We start from the raw sequence: 22,879 nt of genomic DNA on the forward strand, positions 1-22,879 counted from the left end.
AGCAAGTTTTCTTTTTTTAATTAAAATTCTCAGTAAAATATTGAGGAGAAGAAGTAATGTGGTTTTGATCATGTTTTAAATTAGATTAAACAATCTTATACTATACTTGTAAGGAAATCGTGAAATTTGAAATTTTGTATTTTTTATGTAATGCAGTTTATAATACGATCTTATATAAGTGGCTTATGAGAGATGGAAGTTAATAGTCAACTTTTCTCTTTTTAGATCATCCTGATAGATATCTCCAAGCAACTGGTGGTATTGACTTTAACAGAGCAATTGAGCTGGACGCAGTACAGAATCTTGGATCAGAGAACAACCGATTAGTTAGATTGCTCATCTCTCTTGAGCAGTCACGCTTCCTACAAACTGAATTTGATTTCGAAAGGGATAGAGTACAGCGTGTTCTGGTGAGATCATTATTATCATCATTATTTAAAATATTCACTTTGATCAATATGTTCGTGTCCTATTTGTTGAAGGAAGATTTGTTGAAGGAAGTTTTATAGTATCTAAGAAACATTTGATTTGATTTGATTTGAAATGAAACTTTTAACACCTCATGGTGATGCTCTTTGTGCTAAAGAAGGCATTTGATTAGTGAACGGGAATAATTATGGATGAATCGGTGGATTGAGAATGTGGGAAAAAATGTAACAAGCTAAGAAAACCCATGACCATGATGTTGTTCATCACAAACTCGCATGATCAGGGATCAAACCTTTACTACTCGTACTCTACGACTAAGCAACCGTACCCTCCACGAATTATCTGATCTGCTGATGATAACAATTTGTTTGCTACTGAGATTTAAACTCCTTATTACCACAATTAACTTACTAAATTCAAAATACACTTCTGATGTCTCTTAGATATGCAATAAATTTAAGAATGGATTAACATTTTTTTATATCGCATCGTTCTGAAAGTACCACATTTTCTCTGCTTCGTTGTTTATAAGACAAATTCCCTATTACAACTAAGGTTGAGTATATTTAGTAGTCTTCAGTTTTACTGTAGACGAACACTCATTCTTTATCTAAAGAAAGGTCCGTCATAAAATTCTTTCGGTTTAATTCACAAAACGTTTTTGAAAGTTCTTCAGAGACTAATAATTATACAAATGGTTATAAAAATAATAGAAATAACTGAAAAAAGTAAAACTTATCAGATTAATATAACTTTGGATCTCTCTCACTCTCATTACAGCTCTGATGCGACGTGTAATGGAATCACATAGGTTGTTAATTATACCAAATCGAATATCACCCATTCCTTGTACAGTGCATCACTCAATTCCTTGAGAGAGGATGGAGGCATACATATGTACCAAAATCGTGTCTCCAAAGCAAATGTTCAGATTCAGGGAATAGGTGGGCCAGGGGAGGTGTTCAACTTTATCCCGATGTTCCTAAAAAAATAAAATAAAATATTAACAACCGCTCCAGCTTTGTGAATGAACGCATCAATTTGCTGGAATATGGTGTCATTGTCTGGAAACAACATCTGGCCCATAGGATCAACACTGTCACATGGCGACATAGTCACGGACAGTAATATGACCATTAAGCGTCAGTATAGGACCCACTGTAAACTAGTATATTGCTACTCACAGCATTGCAGGGAAACTGCCATGTTTCACTGTTGGAAGGAGACATCACGGATAATACGCTTCTTTGGACGTCCACCACACAGATACATGGCCCGTGGTTTCAAATAAGATGAATAATGACTCGCTCGATCATATCACATTTCCAGTTATCAATGGTTCATGTTGCATGTTCGCGTCACCGTGGCGTCGTACTAAAACGTTCTGGTTCTTCAACTGTTTCGTCCGTGCAATCCGACCTCGTATGTCCATGTTATGTAACTCGTGCGGGCTGTAATTGTAGATACAGGCTGTAGAAGGTGCTGTTTGAGTTCCTCCGTCCTTTGAATCGCAGTCGAATGATGGTTCTGAGCAACAATTCGGTTTAATACTCGGCGCGACCTGTTACTGAGAGTTTTCTTCTGATTGATGTTCCTCTACGCTGCCGTGAACTTTGTAGGCTGTCTTTCCCTTAGGCACTGTCTTTCACGATATACCCAACATACTTTTTCGTTGCGCATTACATAGTTTTTCGTTACGCTCGCACCATGTGCCCGAGCACCAACAAATTTGCCCCTTTCTGGCAATATAGCTTTAAAAACATGCGAATTTAAGAGATTTTATAAGGGATATAACCCCTTTGAGTTTCAAATTACACTCGACATAATAGTACTTAAGGTATTGATTGTGATTTATACGGGACAAAACGAATCATACAGAGACATAATTAACTAGGCTTGATAAGATCCTTTATCTCCACATTTAGTTGTATATTCAAAAAGAAACCTTGGATTTGTCCAGATATCAGTTATGGTACAGCTCACATTATTTGAGGCAAAGACTACTGCTCTCAAAAGGTCTGGTCTGAGAGGACATGTTAGTGACTAATGTACCAGTTCGATCCTTGCATTAGTTGCATATATTCACTCTTTGAAATCTCATGTTTTTCACTTATAGTAAAAGGAGGTGCTACATAAAACATTTGTTCATTGCTTTCTCGAACTATATATGTAAGGCTGGAGGAAGGAATTTGTTAAAAAAGAATAAATAAATAAATAAATAAATAAATGAAACACTTCATATTTATTATTTACTAACATCTAGAAAGGACAATATTAAATTCTTGAAGAAATTTCATTGTTCATAGGTGAAGAGAGAATTCTCTGCAATTTCTTTCCTCCCTTTTACCTAAATTTTCTTTAAATTGAGGCAAATAAGAACACGCATAATATATATATATATATATATATATATATACGTATATATATTCAATAAGCGTATTATTATTATTATTATTATTATTATTATTATTATTATTATTATTATTATTATTAGTAGTAGTAGTAGTAGTAGTAGTAGTAGTAGTAGTAGTAGTAGTAGTAGTAGTAGTAGTAGTATTAGTATTATTATTACCTGAAAGGCAAATAAAATGTATAGCTTAAATTAAAATAAGATTTCGCTTCTTAACTTTCTAATGTAATGTTATAATTATAAAGTGTAGTTTCTGAGTTGATTATTTTCATTGACAGATACATTGTGTGTTTTAACTCCTTATAGGAAAGTATTCGCGCAGAAATATTGGCCGTACGAAGCGCAGTGAGGAGTATATCAACAGATTTCTTGACGGAGGTCTCTGAACAATTATCATCAATTATTCAGTCACTGGGTAGAGCACAAACAAACTTGGGACCTGTTTTTACATCTTATCGGGATCAACTACGAACACTTCAAGAAGATCAGGCTATTACTGAGATCAGAGATACGGCTGAATATATTTACAATCTTATGTGAGTATATATTTAAATCAGTTTTAAAGAAATATGAATGTAACGTTAGTGGATTATTTTGTGTTTTGAATATCGAAGACATATTCTCAGAGATCTATATTCGTCGTAGAAGGGAATTATAATAACATGTCCTTACGTCGTTGAAACACTTGCTCCTTTCAAGGTTTCTCACAATGTGGATACGAGAGACTATAGTCGTGGTCAACACAAGCTTTCAGTGACGTAGTTTCAGTAGCTCCAAATCACTAACCATAAGTAATTCCAAGTAGTGTTGAAACTGCATCATTATGAACGAGTTTCCTATTACAGAACCTGATTTTTAACATTTACCTGGACATAATTAAAAGTATTAGTACTTTGAAGTAACAAATAGCTAATACATACATAAAGCATGCTCAAAAATTCGCAATGATCTTAAGTTAAAGAAACGAACAGAGGGTTGCAACATTTTCTGTAATAAGCAGTGTGGCTTATTGATGCGCACAAACAAATAATCCCACATTTTAAAGATTACCCTTTATGTAGAACAAACTATGCAGTTATGATTTGATAAAACAACTACAGTATATCTGTGAAGTACAGTAATTTTTATATATGTATAAAATAGCTTGTTTTCTGCTGTACATGTGCAATATGGCGTCCTGTGCGAGGGTTCAGTGTCTGTTCACCTGTGTGTTATTTTCGATTATATAGAGATGGCAGTCCATTAAATGGCCAAGCAATGGAAATTGTTTTAAACGTGTATTCATACTTACGACCTGCCGATCCCTGTAAAAGTGTGAGTGATGTTCTTAGCCTTACCGCTGTGACGTGTCAGTGAGCGTGAAGAAGGTATTCTTGGAAGAAGGAAAAGTATCAACACGCGCAAAGACAAGAGACAGGGTGAGAAATAAAGGTACACGATTGGAAAAGAGGGAGATTTTACAAAGGGTATCATCCGTCGGAAAATGCATAAATTTTGGTGCAATGGAAGCAACAAGGCTCCCACGGCGAAAGAAATTTCGACTGAAATCAACAATGATCCTGATTTACGAGAAAATGACTTTTAAGCTTTAGAATACAATTTGTATCGCCTCTTTCAACAAACTTCAATGTGAACGACAGAAATATAACTTCTTGCTCTTGAGCTTCCTTGGTTATACGGTTAGCGAACGCGCTTTCAGTGTGGGAAGCCCAGCTTCGATTCCCTCTGGGAACCCATGTTACGCTGTAGGTCCACGCATAATTTATTCTCAGTGCTGAAAGAAACTCAAATGCAACCAAGCAACTACGCCTTTTTAAATAAACACACAGCAGATGCACAAGGAACAGCACAATGTACTTTATTGAGATCCAATTTTCTATTATAATTCATATTTTTAAAATTTCGCTATTTACTACAAGGTTTCCCATAAATGTATTAAAGACAGAGGCTTCCATCGTACAATTTGCTGATCGCAACTCAACATAAAAAAAAAAAAAAACAATGAGCAATTGTAACTGCTATTTTTATTTTCACAAATTAAGTTGCAATTGTTGCGTTGCGTTGACGAAAACTACTGAATAAGACCCAGAGAGACAACGAAGGATTTTTTTTTTTTTTTTTTTTTTAAGATCTGAGATTTGTAAGCACCTTTATTCTCTTCCATTCTATATAGTGGCACGGTGGCTCAGTAGTGGAGCGCTTATTTCTGATTGGGGTCAGAAGTGTATAAATTTTGTTGTAATGGAAGGAACAAGGATCCTACAGATAAAGAAATTTTGGCTGTTTCTTCCTTACTGTTTGATAACTGATCTTCGAACGTGGTTGACTGCTATGTGATCGTCAATTAGAAGCTCTGTGTCCACTTCTACGCATCGCATTGTTTCACATACTGGCTGTCAGCTGTACGTGCGCATGAATACAATAATTTCCTTCTGATTGTGAGTGGGCCAGTACTTACGTCACTGCAAACTTAGGTTGGCCATGAGATTAAAATAATAGCATTGGCAAAAATTGAAAAACGGTAGAATTAACAACGAATTCATTTCAAAGCAAATTAGGATCATGGACTAGGGTAAAAGCAAACAATTCAGGACATTGAAGGGCAAAAATCATAATGCTTCCACCATAACATGCTATACATCAATAGAAAGAGAATGAAGGGTAGTTACATGGTTTGCAGAATTTGTTATGAAATTGTTGTTAATTGTAAAGTAATCACTTCTTTGTAACAGAAAGTGTATTAATGTGCTGTTGTGAATTGAAAGGGAAGTGCATAGTTTAGTTATTATTCCACTGAGTATCTGTGCAATACTTTCACCATTCTTCATAGAAATGTCGTCTATGGAACGTTACCTTCCAGGCCAAAACAGAAATTTTCAGCTCTATGTGTTTAGGCATCTCTAGTAGCAGTGAAATCGAGAAGACCCGTGGTGTTATGTTACTTACGTCACGGAAAAGGGGGTTAAGTTTATCCTGTACAATGAAAAGCGCGTGGACAACTTTCATTCGTTAAATTATTCAAATAGATCATACCTTCTAACAGTAGGAATTTACCGCAAATGTTTGTGACATCTGGTTAGCCAATAAAGTACGTGACCAACGAACTGAATGCGTGACGTACGTAACATAACGGTATTTGTTACGTACGTCACGGCAAATAATGTCTAGTCATGCCTGATACTAGCCTTCTTTAGCAGTGGAAACAATATATATTAATTGTTCCTGAATCGAGTAGTATTGTTAGTACAAATGGCAGCACTGCATCGACTGCTGCGTGTTCATTAGAGACAGGATTGTCTTATCGTTGATTTCAGTTATGGTGTGTGTTGAAAGTGCACCATTGTCATTTCTTTTCTGCAACTTCCATATATAAATATGGAACCAGTTAGCCCCAGAAGTCCACAACGGAAAACGCTAGAGAAGTTAAGTGAAAAAGAAAAAGCAGCAAATCGTGAGAAAGGAAAGCATAGAATGCAGCAGTACCGAAAGACAATGTCAGCATCGAAGGCAAAAAGTGCGTCGAGAGACAAAAATACGGATGCAGAAGTCCGCAGCGAAAGGAACCGAGAAGAATCTGTCCTATCTGGATCTAGTATGGGCTGTCAGAATGCTGCATCGTTAACATAGCCCTAGAAGAAAACTCAGAGTGGTTAAAAAATGGTGGAGCAGTTTGGCGTGGCACAAAGGAAAACACAACAATATAAAAGCATCGTACTAAGAAGCAACACAAAATCAACCGTAATTAATTTCTACAAGAGTGACAATATATTCCGAATGCTCCCTGGGAAAATGTTACTGTTTTTATGTACAGCAATGATGGGAAAAAGGAAAGATGCAAAAGAGACTCATGATGTTTTACATCAGCGAGACACATAAGCTCTTCCTTACCGAATTTGCAAAAATATGCCTATGAGTTAAACTAGTTTCCTGAACCTTCGACCCAAAGAATGCATTACTGTATCTAAGTAGGATCACTTGTCTTGCTTGTCCATACTGTGAGAATATTCAAAAAATGATTGGCGCCAAAGTGAAATAGAACCAGCTACCAATAACAAAGAACGTGCTTCTTGAGGGAAGTGTATGCGATACAGAGAGTGAGATATGTATGAAGAATAAGTGCATGACATGTACGAACGTAAAACATACATCCAAGGTCTGCTGTGTGAACCGGAAAATTTTGGAGGAATTGGTTGAAGTTTTCAGTGGAAGAGAGGCACCCTAGAAATTGTTCATTTTGACTTTCAATATGGACAGAAATGGAGAAACAGTTACTAGTGTATCGGTGTCACATATACAACATAAGAAGACAAAACCAGGAGCTGAGCACCTTCAAAGAAGAAATGAAAATATAGATGAAGTGGTTTTGAAGACAGACTTCGCAGAAAATTACGCAATTAAGCAGCAATACGAAGTTATGGCCGCCCACTGGTCAAACGCAGCCGATCCTACTGTCACTATTTACATCACAGTAGCATACTTCAGCAATGGAGAGCGAAGTTAGTAATATCTGACACGAAAAACCATGGTACTTTCCAAGTAGCCACCTTCAACAATTTAAGATTTTGCTGGAATTGCCCATTAAAAAATACACCTGTGGACAGACAGAGCGAGCCAACATTTTAAGAATCGGAAATCCATTGTCTACGTAAAGCTACTAAATGAAATTGTACCAACAGAGTGGAACTTTCACGAAAGCTATCATGGAAAATGGGCACATGATGGAGTAGGAGCAAAGATGAAAAGAGAAGTTTGGTTCCGTGTTCTTCAAGGTAAACTAATAATGAAAAACGCTAGTGATTTCCATTCCGTCGCTCTCAAAAATACCCAGCAAATTGAATACCTTTTTATATTGCATCAAGACACAGCCAACTGCGACTTTCCCTTTGTTATACACTTCATGGACGTGAACTTACAGCAACTAAAAACAATCAAGTCCGCAAGATACGTTGTTCCTGCTAGAAGGTTTGTTGCTGTGATATATGAAACACAAGTGCCGAACTTGAAAAACTCGTACCAATTGTACATTGCAATTTACAGCACCAGTAGAAGTGATACATATTCAGATCGAGATGAACCTGAGAAAAATATTTCGCAAAGTGTCAGAGACAAGTTGCTTCCCTCCCAAAATGTTGACATCAAAATCGGAAGTTATGTTGCAGTGGTGTATGTAGTCGGACCGAGACATAAAACATGTGGGACACGTAACTGCTGTCGAAAGTGATGGATTGCACCGAGTGAAATACATGCGTGAAAGTGATCAGGGAAAAGACGCATTCTTTTGTCATCCACGTGTAGATAACTGATTCTGTGGAACGAAATCGCATCCAGAAAGTTCTTCCAAAACCCCTTGAGAAACGAGATCGCTACACTTTTGCCCACGAGTACCTGAAGAACTTGAACATTACTAATTAAAATGCACACTGTACATTTGTATGCACATTTTTATATTTTTCACACTATGTTGAATTTTACGATGTCTGCTACTTCCAAACGACTGTGCATTATCATCAACAAATATCAGTAACTTATATTTGTTCTATGGCTTTCCAATCGATCTCTCTTCGAGACTTTCAATTTTGAGTCTCCACTCCACAATTGTTTCTTCTAGTCAAAGTGCACGCTGTTACGTACGTCACGAAATATGTGCGTACGTCACGCTAGTTATAATTTTTTCGCTAAGATACCGATGCATAGAAAACTCCGCTTACAATGCAGAAATAGCATACCAGTAGTCACCTATACACGCAATTTTCTTCGAGCATACACATGTAACAGCAGAGCAGAATTTATCGTTTTCTTTTCGATGTCTGACTTCAATGTCCATTTCATTGTGCGTACGTCACGACGTTTCGCACATTTATGTAATTTGTTTTTGGTAATTGATTGATGTGTATCTTATACCACCTTAAAGCTGCATTTCCTATCTGTCTAATAAAAAAAGAAGTAAAGCGATATCTTCATTATGAAGGCCGCTACACTCAAAGAAAGTCAGAAAAAGAAGTCAGAATGTTACGTACGTCACGTTGCTTTCACCCACTATACAAATACTAGTTCTAGTTCCATGCAGAACTAGATAACTCCTTCTTTTAATCTAAAAGAAATAAATAAAATAAATAAATGAATTACAATTAAATTACTTTACAGAGGTGTTCGATAACTGACATGGTCATAAGGTCAAAAGCATTGCTTGACAACTTCAATACTTGTCCATGTTTGGATGGATGCTATATCCTGACCTATCATCATTCATTACCATCATTCAATCATTTTTCGTCGTTTCCTTTAACCTAAGAGGTAAAACTCTAAGATAAATATAAATAAATAACAATAACAATAAAAATAGTGACCTCACAAGTTTTGCAAGTTTGCACTATAATCGTGGAAATTATTTTGTTTAATTTTAGGTATTTCCTTCTTAAATGTTAAAATAAACATCTGTTGTCTAAATATCTTAATATTTTGTTGCGCCAACCACATTTACTTCTATGTATCTTTTACTCATTTCCAGAGAAACAAGAATGGAAATATAGTATTTTCTGCAAGCTATTTACAAAAAACAAACTCAGAGCTCCCTTGTGGCTATATTATGGTTAAAATACACGTCTTTGGCGCGGGAGACTTAAGATCGATTTTCAGTGCGAGCTCATATGGTTCGGATTCTATGTTAAGCTGTAGAGTCACGTATCACAGAGCCTGGATGCTGAAGGGGACGCTAAAATCTCAAATGAACCGAAGCAAACAACTCAAAGTAGATAATAACGAGAAGATCAATTAACGAGCCAACATGGCAAGCCTTAACTTTGCATTCTGTCTGAAGTAAGTGATCGAACTCTGTGGAAACAAACTCCATGAGATTGTTCTTCAACACTTCCAAAAGAAATCAATATATACCAACATGCTAAAAAAATTAATAAAAAATAAAAATATTAAAATTAATTGCAGAGAAGTTTCATAGAACGGTACTAAGTAAATTGGAAGTTTAGTCCAATCGGTTCAAGAGCAATGGAGAGCTCTAAATTGTGTTATTGGTGTATGACACCAATCGGTACCTGACACCTGATAAAAATCTTACTTTACTAACTTTGATTTCGCTATAACATTTACAATAACCCAAAGTTTTAAAGCGAGTTACTTAAGAATTTTAGTATATGTCTGGAAGATAAACACATAACATAATAGTAAAGCACGGATCTAGAATTCAAACGGTGTGTGTATACATCGTCATGTTTAGTATTGCATCGACAGCTATATTGCTTTTTTTTGTTGTTGTTGTTCAGTAGTTAATGTAGATTTACTTTTAAAATTAGGAATATAACATGTTAACATGTGTTCTACACTATATACTTTCGTCCAATGCTGATAGTCTAATGCTAGTCCTTACACTTTACATATGGCATTATTCTTTTAGTGACAACTAACTAACGTAATTGTTGATATCCAACATCGTACTTAAAACATGTCGCCAACATGGTTTACAAACAACAGTACTTTTACAATACGCTCCACACTTTTGAAAAATTTGTTCCCAACTTATTTTTTACAAATTCCTCTTTCCGACTTTCCGTCTTTCAAAATGTAAAAGTAATAAAAAGCTAAGTGTAATAACTCTGAAATGATCACAGGATATTAAACTATAGATTAAGATTACTTGACAGTTTATCTAGTAGAAAACAAGCAGTTTACAATGTGTAGACTTTTACAACTATTATGTTTATATAGTTGGAATGGTATAAAAATATTTAAGTAAGGAATACTTACTTAAAGAAACTCCCCTATAATGCAATAAATAATTTGCTATGAGATTTCCATTAAAATACAAAATTTATAAGTTTGCATCAATGAAATGTATTTTCTCATTGTATCACAAAAAGCGTAAGCTCACTTTTAGGTTAAACTTACTCTTTCACCAAATGGGACAAAATAATGAAGTGCAAGTTATCCTATTAATATTAATATACTATACTAACATTCAATGAAACTTTTCTTTGCAGCCATGACATTGCCGGAAGTATTGTTGAATCACTTCGTATATTTGTCACCGAAGTTTTGCAATTGATTGTTGTGTCATCTGAAAAGGCTCTGGAAAGGCTTAATGAATTAAGAGCGCTTGTCTCTGATGCTATTCGCACGTACATCCCTAGAGTGAGAGATATAGCTATCCGTCTGACTGACTATGCCACAGAAGTCGGAGTAAGAATTGTCGACGTCTCTATCCAGTTAGCTCAACTTTTAATTGATCAATTACAGTTCTTGGGAGAATATTTCAGAGAATATATTCAACTTGTAGTCGAGTTTCTTAGAGGTAAGTGTAATTACTATTTGACTGTATTCTATTTTCATTGTTCTTACAGTACGAATAAACACATTTGCGAAAGTTGAAATAACATTAAAAGTTTAAAAATTTGTTATTTATATTTAATTATGGCTACTCAAGTTATAAGATTTGGAATTTAGCAATGGTAGGAAGCATTTGTTAATCAATAATCATAATCAGTGAAGTAGATGATCATAAACATGTACAAACAGTCAGCAGTAAACTCTATTTATGATGGCACTTGACAGATTCGTTTCTAATATTATATGGTCAGATGTGGACAGATATAGGCCAAACAAATATCTTGAGAACACACATCTTTTCCCGATTTAGCTTCTTCAAACTTTTCCAACTTTGACAAAACAAAAAGCATTCCGTGTATAAATTATTAGCGTTCATACTTTTAATTCTATTCCTAGTGAGAATCAATGGCGAGACTTGCTTCTTCATAGATTGTAAGCAATAAGACAGAGCTTCTTATTGTCATTATCTTTTCCTCCCTCAAGCTCATTTCGCAGTTGAGAAAAGAAAAAGGATCCAATAATTTCTTCATAGAGTTAAGATGTTTAGGGATTGAAGATGATACATGAGGATTCTTTTCTGAGTTTAAGTGTACTAGCATTAGTAACATCGGGAAATATCGCTATCTTTACCTTAAGTGTCAATTAGTTTATAGTATAGGCTTCAAGAGGAATTGTTCCTACTTTCAAACACATTTTCAATTTGTATGTTTTACTGTACCCAGGGTCGGCTCGTCCATATAGACAACCTAGGCGGCTGCCTAGGGCGGAATAGCAGGCATTTTTTTTTTTACGTGTGGTTTATCAACATTAGCCAAAACTTACGTGCACCAGCGCCCTACACATTTAGGAAGAGAAAGTTAATGAAAAGTGAGATCACCTAAGATCAGAGAAAAGTATTGGGAGAATTTTATTTTATTTAACAAATGGTAGCAGTATGATGATGTGGTGAAAATATCAGGGGTGGCAATTCTTCACTTTGGTTTGGGTAAAAGGGAGATTATGGGAGCGCAGATATCTTTCACTCCTAGGGTATAAAATATCCTAGAGCCGTTCCTGTCTGTACTGAGAGTTATGTTGAAACGTCTCCGTCCGTAGACATCCAAACCAATAGGAGCGCAGATATCTTTCACTCCTAGGGTATAAAATATCCTAGAGCCGTCCCTGACTGTACTGAGAGTTATGTTGAAACGTCTCCGTTCGTAGATATCTAAACCAGGCCATTATTTATATATTGTGCGCCCCTATACTCTAAACAATTTGCCGCATCTCCCCTCCCCCGCCGCACAAACTTATGTCTCAAACAAGGAAACAAGCCATGATTTTGCAGAAATACCAACTCTTGTTGAGTAGCAGTTTAGGCATTACAAGTTACAAAAGTTACAACGTAAATTTAAATTGCCAAATTCTCTCAATAATAATTATGATGCACCCGAAGGTAGGTGTTTGACCCGAAGGTCCCTGGGCAAGGTGAACCCATGGTAGTTTGCCACTGCCTTCCATGGAGCGATGATGACGTACGTAGATTACATATGTCCCCACCAGGAATCGAACCCGGGACCCTTGATTACAAAACAACGAGCTTAACAATTCATCCATTGCGGACACATTCTCTCAATACTGGAATGTAATTTAATCAGATAAACTAGCTAATTAGTAACTACTGTAATTAGAGTGAATTAAACACATTAACATATTTTCTCGCACTTGCGCGGGATTCTTTAAACTATTCCAAAATTTTGCAGCCCCCTAAATTCTGCTGGCCTGTGCTCGAGCACAGAATAGCACTCATCTAAATATGGGCCTGCTCTTAACATACAATCAAGTTTTATGAAACCTTTCTTCTTTTCATTCGCCATTCTTCAGTACTAACAATGAAACAATAACTTAAAAACATTATCACATCTTATTCACGCGCGGTTACATTAGCACAAACATTCAAAGCACAAGAAATACTACAGTAAAATCATTTTATACTACACTAGCAGTTTATTTTCACTTACGAAAGGTTTTTCACATTTTTATTCTCTGAAGTTATTAACATCTTTTTAAGATTTTCAAAGGAAAGACTTTGTCTCCTGTCAGAAAGAATTCGCTTTAGATGTGAAAATGATCTTTCCATATCTACAGATGTCACTGGAGCATACTTCAAACATGTAATTTGGGAAGGATCCATGTCATTGTCAACAGTTGTATCAGCATCACCTTCCATAACACTAGCGATGTCTTTCAATTTTCCCAAATCTGGATTAGCACTTACAACACGATCACACTTACGTCAAATGTACTCGCCCTTATCACCAGGTACATCACTCAGATCATTGAGAGTATCATTGAAGATTTTCAGAGAACTAGCGAGTTCTTTTTTTCAAGCTTGGCAATAGCATCTGGTAACTTTGCAAAATGTGTTGCAATGAAGACTAAGTCCTTTTTCAAGGAATTCTTCTTAAGCAAACTTTGAGCAACCTTAATTGAAGACGCATCATTCTCATCAAAAAGTATTAATGATACTTTTGATGAGTTCAAAGTTGTTAGCATAAAAGAGAACAGCTGTAATCCATGTACCCCATCTCGTTAAGATAGGCTGGGGTGAAAGCGGAAGTTCAGGGGCTAATTCGCGAAACGCACTTGTTCGCGAGGGAGCTTTTTCACATTTGGCACAAGAAGATCAACGCCAGGAAAATGAGAACGAACTTTCTCTGCAATTCTATGTAGCACGTGTGCCAGACAGGTGACATGCAGCATACGTGGGAATAAAACCTTAAGGGCTTTTGCTGCACTTTTCATGTATGCAGCTCCGTCTGTGATGTATTTTACACATTCTGGTCACAGAATACTTAGCTATTTTGTAAAACCCTGTGCAATTACCGTACCATTTACTTTTTCCAGAACTTCTGATGCAATCAAAAATGTTTGTGTGCCTTCTTCCCCTCCCAAAGTTCCAATTACAACGTTGGCAATGGAACGTCCTAGAATATCATAAGTTTCATCAATTGAAATCCATATATATTTGCCAGCAACACTTTTACGGATAGCGTCAATAGTTCTGCTGTACACGCTATCAACGTAAGTCTTTCTCAAAGATGATTCACTTGGAATTTTTTTTTTTATTATTTTTTTTTTTTTTTTGTATTTCTCGCGAAAGTTTCTAAAGGAACCATTTTCAAACTTCCATTTCCAAACTTTAATGTCCGCGTTAATTAGAGCTTCACACAGATCATTCGCAAAACTGTTAGTACGCGAAGCGGGATTCCTGACTGTTCCAATAAGATTTTGAACCTTTTCACCAGCTGATTTGCCTGTCCTTGCAGAATTGTGTTTTGTAGTGCTTATATGGTGTATTACAAAATAACGCTTTTCAGCGGAAACCACAGTTTTACGTAACTTACAAAACAGTACAGAACCGTCTGTTGAAAACACAGTGCGCCCGAACTCACTCACGTTTTTTTCCAATTTCTGTTGCCTAGAAAGACCAACTTTCTTCATCTTGAAATACTGAAACGCACATAAATACCAGTTCTGTATCACGCACGCCTAAGATTCACAATAACTGCCCACCTAGCTACTTCTTAAAAGTAAGCATCTTCGTTTGTCATTCCAAGAACCGAACACTGCTTCAAAATTCCAAGAACTGAATACTCATTAGCATCCCCGCCCCTCCACTTGTCACATTCCAACGGGAATAGACCAGTTATTATCAGACACCGAGATCGCTTGGCCAGATAAGAGCGACTCAGATCTGTGGTATGCTGTTATTCATGAGTAAATAAAGAGTAGTAGAAGAGAAAACCTGTGACAATGGCAACAAATTGCTTCTAAATTGTGAAATTGCACTTTTCCTGAAAATATCATGAAATTACAATAATGGCACTTATGGATTTTTGCCATTAATTCCGGGCTTTAGTTCTTACATAAATCTTCATCTTCGGTGAGAGTACATGGGATGAGTATATGATTCGGATCGCACTGAAATTATAGGTCGATGTTATACCGAAACGAAATATTAAACTCATTATCATTAACAACCCATCAATACTAACCAACCAACCAGCCACTAATATGAAATAACTTCTAAGGAAAAGGCTTTCACAAACGCAGATGCTCTTCATACCACCAAGAGACTGTCTATCAGTCGTATCGTACTATAAAAAAATATTGCTCTAGGGGCCATCGAAGCTTTTAGGTAGTGTTGACTGGTCCTAATGCGTTGAACATCAGGAAGACTAAGTCAATTATTTATGAAATTTACAGTAAATTTATTAAATTAACCTAAATCATTTTGTTCCTACTATATATATATATATATATATTATGTCTAGCAGATAAATTAATGGTTCCAAAGAGAACAAGGTTGATATGTACTTCTACATATTACGTACTTTCTATTTGCAGATGTTTTCAGAGTACTTATTCGAAGGGCCAATGATATTCGCTACCAGATAAGAGAAGTCATAGAACATATAATAGATATAATCAGCTCAGTGCCCATAAGGGAGTATTTGCAGGAGTTCCTAGGCGATGTAAGTGTGAATTTTTATTGCCTCTTTTTAGTTATTTCAATAAAGAAAAAAATCACGTTAGAAAGTAATATTCCTCGCGAAAATTTTCATTTTTCTAGTAAATCCAGTAAATTAGCTGATTTCGGAAAAAAATATGTTAATTAAAAGAAGTACAATTTAATCTTCACTTTAAGGAAGTGAAGGTTGCATTCTAATTTTTCATTTTACTCAGAAGTATCTGATAAAATCCATTTCGTCAAAGTAACATCTATTTTGAACGTAATTGCAGTGTATGTTGTTAAAATCTACAAAGTTGTGCTTTGTTTGTTGTATTTATCAGAAATTGTCTTTTGAACAACAAAGTAGGTGTAATATGAAAAGACAATGGATATTCAAAATTCTCTCTTAGGGAATTTACACAGTAATATTAATGAGATCAAAATGTGGGATTTAATTTCAGTATACAAACATGTTAAAATATTCTATCACGCATTTTAGCAATCCCAAACCTATTTGTTTTAGCTCAGCTGAAATATACAGTATATTAGTTATAAACATAAGAATAAAAGGTACCTAACACATAGCTATGAACAAAGACACTTTGGAGAAGCTAAATAGGCATTGTTAGCTTTCGATACACTTATTTCGTCGTCAGAGTATAAAAGAAACAGGAAAAGAAAGAAAAAATTACGAAAAACAGCTGGTCATTAGTGGCAGTTGTCCATCCTTGTCGTAATGTTATGACGAAAGAGTATGTGACAAGATCATAAGACATTTACCAAGACTCTGGTCTTGCTTCATATTCTCCCCTCGTAATATCTGGGCACTCTTCAAACATTGCTGACTGTAACAAATCAACAGATCTTTCTTGTTTTCTCACGTTTCTCCTATATTCTGATAAGACGATTGCCTTGGTAACATCATTACAAATAAGAGCAACGGATGGAAACTTATTTCTGAGAATTCAGAAGAAAACTAAAAATTAATTTTTATTCAAATATTCCTAACTTAAAAACTTGAGTAAGCATTGCTTTCTAGTCGAGTTAAGTTTATGATTCAGTTACACGCATTTTCGACTTGCAGCATCTGTCTAAAAATAAATTCAGAAAGCGATAAATTAAAAGAATATGGAGACTATTCATAATAACTAAACTTTAAAATGACATGATTGGGAAATGTTTCATGCATCAGTTTTCGTGCGTCATGTTCAGTTCTGTTGAAAAACTTATTTTGGAAATTAAACTCCCTATGCTCTATTGATGTTTAGCTCAATATAAATGTTTCTTAACATTCACTTTCTGTGCTATAATAATAAGTAAGAGAGAGAGAGAGAGAAAGAGAGAAAGATTGCTTTTTAGTCTTTTCAAAGAATTATGGATTTATTTTACAATATTTTGGAAAACCACATCATTAATAGCTGCGAATAGTTAGAATTTCAGAGATAGAGAGAGATGAACAATAGAAATATATTTTCTTTCTCAAAATTGGAAATTTATTTTTTAATTTATTTAAATATTTTACATAGTCTAACTAATTTCAAGACGAAAAAATTAACATTTATAAAATATATTAAAATTGACAATTTACGTATTGTATGAACTTAATTTTTTCTAGCTAGAAATGTCGTAAAAATCAGCAATTTAATTACATTCAGAGCAAGTGAAAGGAAACGTCAGTTAGCCACTGAAAGAGTAATGATAAAAATACTTGATATATTATTATTATATATCATATTGATTGGGCTTGTAGCCTTCAAACATTTTAGTTTCATCTTGTCCATTTGCTATTTTTTTTTTTTTTCTGACAGTATTATTCAATTTTCTAACTACCGATTGCAGCACAACGTATAATTCCCTTTTAGAACCTAAAAAGTTCGGTTCTTATTCAGAATTTGAAACATGAACATTCTGCTTAAGTACTCTTCTTTCAATTATTTATTGAAAAAAATCGTAAGTTTAATTTTGGTACATATCAGAAGAAAATTCACATGAAAGGTTGCAAAGGAAATTCAAAAGAAAACACTGTTATTGTAGTCAAGTACCAGACGAATGAACTAACAGAACTGTTTAGTAGTCAATGAGATTAGACATAAATATTTTATGTGAACGATCAGTTGGATTTCCGGTTATCATATGATGACTTATAAATTTTCAGACACGTGCAAAGATCAGCAATATGATTTATATAGTATATGATTTTACGCATGGGCGAACAGAGGGAACTGGCTACAGTCTTTTACTACTTTTCTTATATATTACTGAAATTTTCATAGAATTTCTACAATTTGTTCAAAATCAATTTTCGGGTATGGTATATTAGTGAAGATCATTAATATTTAAAATGTAAATTACCAACTCTCTTTATTTCACCCTTTTTTCAACGTTACATATAATAAAACAAAAATTGTTGCTTCATTGCTATTAAAACATGCAGAAGAAGATACAAACGACAATATTTAATTCTTTCAAAATCTAGCTACAAATATGGCGTAAAGGACGATAGTTTACCATTGAATGTATAATAATTTAACTTTATAAACTGAGTTTAGGTGAGTGTCATGCTTTTTCTATAACAGTTTCATTCACATATCAACATTTAATAAAATTCGTTTCATCTTATAACGAAAACGCTTACTGGACTAAAGAGATTAGATCAAGAATTGCAGTAGCCAAGGAGGCATTCAACAGGAAAAGATCATTCCTAACTAGCAGACTTAATATTGTACTAAGGAAGATGCCAGTTAAGTGCTTTGTATGGAGTTTTAGACTGTATGGTTCAGAGACTTTGACATTACAAAAGTTAGAGAAGAAATATTTACAGAATTTCGAAGCGTGATCTTGGAGAAAGGAGAAGATAAAATAGATTCAGAGAAAAAAATGAAATGAAGTCTTTAAGTTTTACGTCCCACGGTTATGTCGGTAAGACGGTGATTATGAGAAATGAATGAAATGGTGGAATGAAGAATGTGGGAGGAAACGGGAGAACCCCGAGAAAACCCACGAGAACGGTGTTTGTCGACCACAAAGTCCACACGGCGCGAGCTGGGATCGAACCAAGGACCCCAAGCACCAGAGGTGAACGCTACCATTGAGCCACCGCCCCCCTAGATTCAGAGAGCAACAAACGAAAATGTTTTGAAACGGGTAGAAGAGAAGAGAAGAAGTTCTCAGCCAACATTTTCCGTAGCTAAACCGATAGATTGGGCACATCTCGCTAGGAATTGTCTTCTTCATAAGGTCATAGAGGGAAAGATGGAAGGAAAGCGCGGAGTAGGTAGAAAAATATAACTGATCGATGATTTGAAACACAAGAAAATATTGGGGGTTAAAAGAGGAAGCCAAAGATCGAGAAACGTGGAACAAACAATGCAAGACCCACGCAAAAAAAAAAAAAAAAAAAAAAAAAAATCGTTAGTCCCAAAACCTGCCTGATAGAATACTTAATATAATAACAATATGAGAAACGGAAAACAAAAAACAAACAAAAAAAATCCAGGTTAATGCGAAAAATTACAGGAAAACACAGGAAACAAACTAAACTTTCAAGTTTATCAGGAAGTGAACCAAAGTTTTAGACGAGAATTAATCAGAATATTCGGTATTATTAAGTTTGATACAACTTGTGTTTCTTAGGAGTTATTCTGATTTATTACTGATAAAACTAAATAATATATTTCTCTCATTTTAATTTGTGATTCAATCATGGAATCTAATGTGTAACTGCGAGTTACTAATTGCTCCAAAGTATGATTTATATATTAATTTAACGAGACAACAGGGATTCCTGTAATGTTATTGAGATTATCATCATGTTGCTCAAAGAGTATTGTTGCGTCATACATAATTGATATTCTTTCATCACAGCATACAGCCACTAGTGCGCCAAGAGAAAAAATGCACATACAATACTGATTACATCACAATACTATACATAGAATAATATATAGTAAACTATTGATACAAATGAAGTACAAGTATGAGAAATTTGGATTAAAAGAATTAATGTTCTTGGTACTTAGGCCGATCTTCGTCCTCAATGTCCCCTACAACTTCTTTACAAAACTTACATTTACAAAATATACAAAACTTCTTCCATAATAGGAGCAGAGGGGAACGATTTAAAAATGCAAGCTGCGTTTCCCCGCTGAATTGCTAAACTGAGTCTTTGTATTGAAAATTGTTTGCTCCGCGGATCCCCTGTTTTCACAACCAGCTGTGAACCAATTTGTTCCACTAGATTCTTTGCCTCTTTGCTGAAAACGCCTATTGTTTCAACAGCAAAGGGAATGAAAATATGGTCCTCTTTTAAGCATGTATATTTTAAATGTTTTCGTCTGCACGCTGTTTCTGCCGCACTTCCAGCTTTCTTAGAAGTTGATACGATATGAGAAGCTGCAAAAGTATCAACACAAGTGGAATCCCATACTAGACATTGCCCCTTTTCCCAGGGGATTTATATATTAATATTTCCAAAGGCTGTAATTATTTAAATCAAATTTTTAACACATACAGAGTTGTAAAATTCCATAGAACAGACAGAAAAGAATATTTTGTTCTTTTTCCTTTGATGCAAAGGTAAGGACGTAACAATTGTATATTTCTCGTGTGAGAAAAATATAATGTTCATGAAATTGCTAAGTCACTTTCTTATTAGTGTAGCTTTTTCGTTAAAAACTCACTACAATGATCTCGAAATGAAGTACGGAACTTATATATGAAATTTTAGTAAACAACTTCCATCACTGCTATAAATATATACTTTTTCGTACCTAATTTTGGAAAATATACCATTCCAAGATTATGGAAGTTAGTCAGCGTGCTCGCATCCTGTAATTTACGTCAAGTTTTGAGTACTTTTCTGTGTTTCAACAAAACAAAAAGGTGAATTTCTCATGCAGGATGAAGAGGAAAATCCGAAAGTAGGACAGATTGAGAATTTTTGAAGGAAACTCTGAAACTAAATTTCCGCCACTGAGCTACAAGTACGCACGCGCGCGCGCGTGCACACACACACACAAAGAAAGAAACAGAAAAAGAGGGATGTTTAAGATTTTAATCTTATCTACGCGTATTTAATTTTCAATTATTATTTTAATTTTACTTCATTTTCAGTTTGCTCCAGATATTTTGGAACAACTTGACGGTATTGCTCATGACCTTATCGAAGGACTAAAAGACCTGTTACCTTCCCAAGAGTTTAGAGATCTAGTTGGTTCCCTTATTGATTATCTGGAAAAGGTAAGAAAACTGCTGTAATTAATATTAATTTTAGCTTTGTAATTTGAATATAGTAACCAACGAAAAAAGGGTCTTTAAGTGCATGCACACTCATTGTCGTTTTAACCCATTTCTGCATGATTTTTTTTTCTTTTAGCGACCCAAAAAAAAATAAAGAAAAGAAAAGAAAAGAAAGAAAGAAAAAGAAATAAAAATAAATACTGTAAATAAAGTAATAATAATCAGTATTGGAAATCCTCATATGGGAAATTGAAAAATGAATTAAAACTTGAATTTTAGATTTTTCACTTAATTTCGACGAGAAATAAGTAAGTGCTATATGACACACTTACAACTCACAAAGAACATGCCAGATGACACCAAAATCTCTTATTCATACACGTCAATATCTCACACAGCAGACAAAACAGTCATTTGATGTCTTTGATAAATCACAAAAAAGCTAAAGTGAAAAAAGGGTATGTGCCATATATGGCACGGCATGCGGTAAGGGATTAAATTGTATTATACTTAGAGTAAGCTTGAGCTTCATTTCCTACTAAAGGTAAGTTCAAATTCTTATAGTTTGGACTGCTCATCTAGCGTTCACATACTATCAAAAATATACTTTAAAAATAATACAAGAGAGTGACATACTATAGTTTATTTATGAAAGGCTACATTCCTCTACACTTCAGAAATGTTAAATTTTACAGCTAGGCTAATAAATTGACCTAGTTGGTCTCATTTATCTCAGTTACGGTGAATTAAAGATAATTTTCATATCAAAAATGAAAGATTAAATGGAATTTTCGTTCTGGTTTACCCATCTCATTTATGATTAGATATTGCCTTTTTCTTCGACTTTTGTTCAATAGAAACAACTTAAAAAAAAGAAAATTAAAAGAATTGAAGAATCTAACATTCTCCTCTCCGCTCTAAAGGTAAAACGATTTCCGATTAAATTTGATGAGTTAATTCCCCTTCTTCGATCAGTAATTAAAGTTGCGAACGGGTTTCTCTTCGTTTTCAGTGAGTGCCACTGTCTTTGTTTCAGAAACAAATGCTTGTTGCTATTGTCGAAAAAAATATCTTCACATCTTCTGATGTTTTCCATGTTTATGCTTTAATCTTCTGTCTACCAAGCAGAAAAAAATGCTTCTAGAAAGTATTTATTCATACAATGCGTTCGAAAAATAACTACACATCTATCATGCATTGGAAACATCATATGTAACATTGACTTACCATTACAGTAGTATTTTGAAATGGTTGCCATGAAAATGTCTATAGACGTTTCTACTTGAACACGAAGACTCGTGAGTAGTTCGTGTAGATTATTCCTGGTCAAATCACGAATAGCAGTTTGAATTTTCTGGGGCGTGAAGTCTCGATAAACATTACTTTTTGCATAATCTCAGAAGAAGAAAATCCGGGGGATTAACTCGGGAGAACAAAGTGTCCACAAGTCAGAAATTATTCGAGTTGCGGAAGCCTCTTGCAGTAACTTCATTGATTATCTGGTTGTATGCGCTGTCGATCCATCTTATTAGATTCATGTATTATTAATTTCGTTTTCGGTTAGCTCTTCCATGAACTGACGATGACTTCACAATTGCTAAGTAAATTTATTGTTTCTGCGAAGAATTTCGGGTGACTATTCTTCTTCTTAATATTTCAACCCACATCCTAGTCTTCTGGTCAGTAAAGGAATTCCCTGTAAAGCATGTGCGTTGTTCGCAGACTATAAACGTGAATTCTGTATATATACTTACCCTAATAAGTGGAAGCATACCTCATCGGTATAGAAAATATAGTACAACACATCTTCAGATTTGTTCACCAGAAACTGTTTTAACCATTCACAGTATTGAATTCATTTTCCAGAGGCTGTGGCCAGTAATTTTTGAACCACTTTCACTTTATATGAGGGAAAAGAGAGCTTCTTACGACTTATCTTGTGTTTAGTTGTAACACTGATGTTTTTCTAT

General features: G+C 34.8%; 1 protein-coding gene across 1 annotated transcript in view; it reads left to right on the top strand.

Moving 5' to 3' along the window:
• The window catches only part of apolpp (retinoid- and fatty-acid binding glycoprotein apolipophorin), a 248,875-nt gene that overhangs the window by 173,694 nt on the left and 52,302 nt on the right, over nucleotides 1–22,879 (top strand). The window contains exons 36-40 of the mRNA XM_081759450.1: nucleotides 226–410; nucleotides 3,146–3,375; nucleotides 10,831–11,141; nucleotides 15,566–15,693; nucleotides 20,784–20,909. Coding sequence (XP_081615576.1) covers nucleotides 226–410; nucleotides 3,146–3,375; nucleotides 10,831–11,141; nucleotides 15,566–15,693; nucleotides 20,784–20,909 — 980 coding nt within the window. The remainder of the gene's footprint in view (nucleotides 1–225; nucleotides 411–3,145; nucleotides 3,376–10,830; nucleotides 11,142–15,565; nucleotides 15,694–20,783; nucleotides 20,910–22,879) is intronic.

This window comes from Thermobia domestica, chromosome 5, assembly GCF_964235325.1.
Source record: "Thermobia domestica chromosome 5, izTheDome1.hap1.1, whole genome shotgun sequence".
In the NCBI taxonomy this organism is placed as follows: Eukaryota; Metazoa; Arthropoda; class Insecta; order Zygentoma; family Lepismatidae; genus Thermobia; species Thermobia domestica.